The 2190-nt window shown below is 42.2% G+C and overlaps 1 protein-coding gene across 1 annotated transcript in view; it reads left to right on the top strand.

Moving 5' to 3' along the window:
* Positions 1-2190, top strand: part of BMS1 (BMS1, ribosome biogenesis factor) — a 34948-nt gene that overhangs the window by 10721 nt on the left and 22037 nt on the right. Inside the window, exons 8-9 of the mRNA XM_006774528.2 lie at positions 48-241; positions 1045-1184. Coding sequence (XP_006774591.1) covers positions 48-241; positions 1045-1184 — 334 coding nt within the window. The remainder of the gene's footprint in view (positions 1-47; positions 242-1044; positions 1185-2190) is intronic.

Raw genomic sequence — 2190 nt, 5'->3', positions numbered from 1 at the left:
ACAGTTGGTAGATTTGTCAGCTGAAGCCATTTTCCTGTCTCTTCCAGGTGTAGGAGATTTTGCTGTGAGTGACATCAGTTTCCTACCAGACCCCTGTGCCCTTCCTGAACAGCAAAAGAAGCGCTGCTTAAATGAAAAGGAGAAGTTGGTTTATGCACCTCTCTCTGGAGTTGGCGGTGTGCTGTATGATAAAGATGCTGTCTATGTCGACCTTGGTGGCAGCCACGGCTTCCAGGAATCGGTGAGGGCAATCACAGGCATAATATAATTGGAGCTTTGTAATCTGTATCCGTATTTATGATAATGCCTATTGTAAATATGCAGAATATTTAACCACACTCAGAAAGTAAAAGGCATGTCCCCTGTACCTCCCTGCTGCAAGATTCACAGGATCCCACATCTCCCAAAATGAGCACTGTAAGCAGCATGGAGCCTGACTTCCATCTCTCCTTGTATAAAATCAATGTGTTTTCTAGCTCCAGCTCTTTGGTCTTTGGTTTTTCTCTCTCAATATATAATGTTTATTTAGATTATTATATATTATCTGTAAATATATAATGTATCTGTGTGTGAGTGAGAGAAAGAGAAGTAATATTGTTATATGGTATCTAACTATAAATGCTTTTACAAGATTTGGCACTTAAGAATATGTGATTCTATTGTACCCTGTTAGTATCTGTAGAGCTATTTCTGTCTGTAGACAGTTGTGTGGTATTTCATTTTGTGCATATACCTCATTTTTCTTTTACTGTTCTGAAGTGGGATTTAATTGGGCTAAAGTGAGTACATTCTGTAGCTTCAGCACGTAAGGTTTTTCTAGCAAAATATTTAGGTTATCAGGTTATGTACTCCGTGAACTTTGAAAAAGTTTAATGAAGACAGAATTTAAGTAGGCTTTGTTATAAGAATTTTCTTTTTGAGGCAGGAAGAAGGGTTTTCAGGAGCTGCGTTTAGGGTAATTTTGAGAAAGTAATTGAAGCCAGTGTGTCTCTCTTCACAGTCCTTGTGCAGTCCTCATTTTCCCTTTCTTGGTCGCCTTGGCAGGACGAGGCAAGGCCCACCCATGAACTGGTCCAGAGTCTCATTTCCACCCATTCCACTATTGATGCCAAGATGGCTTCAAGTAGAGTGACACTTTTTTCTGATTCCAAACCACTGGGGTCAGAGGATATAGATAATCAAGGGTAAGTTTGCTATTTTCCTATTTTTAATTAAAAAAAAAAATGCACTACAGTAGATTCTATCACCCATAACCTATCAGGACACATTTTGGTGTGGTTCATTGCAGGGCATTTTGCTTTGCTTTGCTTTGCTTTGTTATGTGCATACGTTTCTGAGAGCTTTTTCCCCTAGGTCACGTTACATCGCATTTCTTAAAACAATATGGAGAATTCTATTTTTAACAGACCCAGAATATTCCTCAACTATCATAAAACATTTTCCATAGATTGCTTCAAAATAGTGGAGCAAGCAGAGTCAGGGAGTTTGTGCACATGGCTGTCCAGAAGCCACACATTTTTGTCTCTGAAGGTGTTACTTACATTGTGTTGTAGTATCTCTTGTGGGGTGATTTCCACTAATGTGTGGCTTATACAAATTATTTTCAGCCTGGGTTGGGAATTTGTATACCTTGTACATAGTTTTATTGAAGTAATTTGTGACCCTCAATAAAAATCATTCTGAAAATGATTGAGATTATCTAATTTATAGCTTATCTATCATAATCCTATCTAATAAAGAGGGAATATGCTAATTGACCCTTGCGCCTTTGCAAAGATGGCGGCGCCCACAGCCAATAAGGAGGGAATAGGCTAATTGACTGCCACACCTTCAAAGATGGTGGCGCCCACAGCCACAAGATGGCAGCGTCCAGTCCCCTCAGCCTCGCCAGGGCCAAGGTAACCAGGGCCAGCCAAGGCATGCGCTGCCAGCAGTGGCAACATCAGAAGTGTGATGGGGTGTCATCTTCCCCTGATTGCCGGGTCACCTCCTGCCCCTGAGGGCTCCTGGATTGTGAGAAGAGGCAGGCTGGGCTGAGGGACCCCCTCCCTCCAGTGCATGAATTTTCATGCACCGGGTCTCTAGTAAAAGCATAATATGCTAACTAGACCGGATAGCTGAACGGCCTTCCAGACATCATTCCAGATGTCCTTCCAGACCAAGCTGCGGTGGCAGGGGCCGAGGCAGCGG

The sequence above is a fragment of the Myotis davidii genome, unplaced genomic scaffold (genome assembly GCF_000327345.1).
Source record: "Myotis davidii unplaced genomic scaffold, ASM32734v1 scaffold808, whole genome shotgun sequence".
Taxonomy (NCBI): domain Eukaryota; kingdom Metazoa; phylum Chordata; class Mammalia; order Chiroptera; family Vespertilionidae; genus Myotis; species Myotis davidii.
This window is presented reverse-complemented; position numbering and strand designations above follow the sequence as displayed.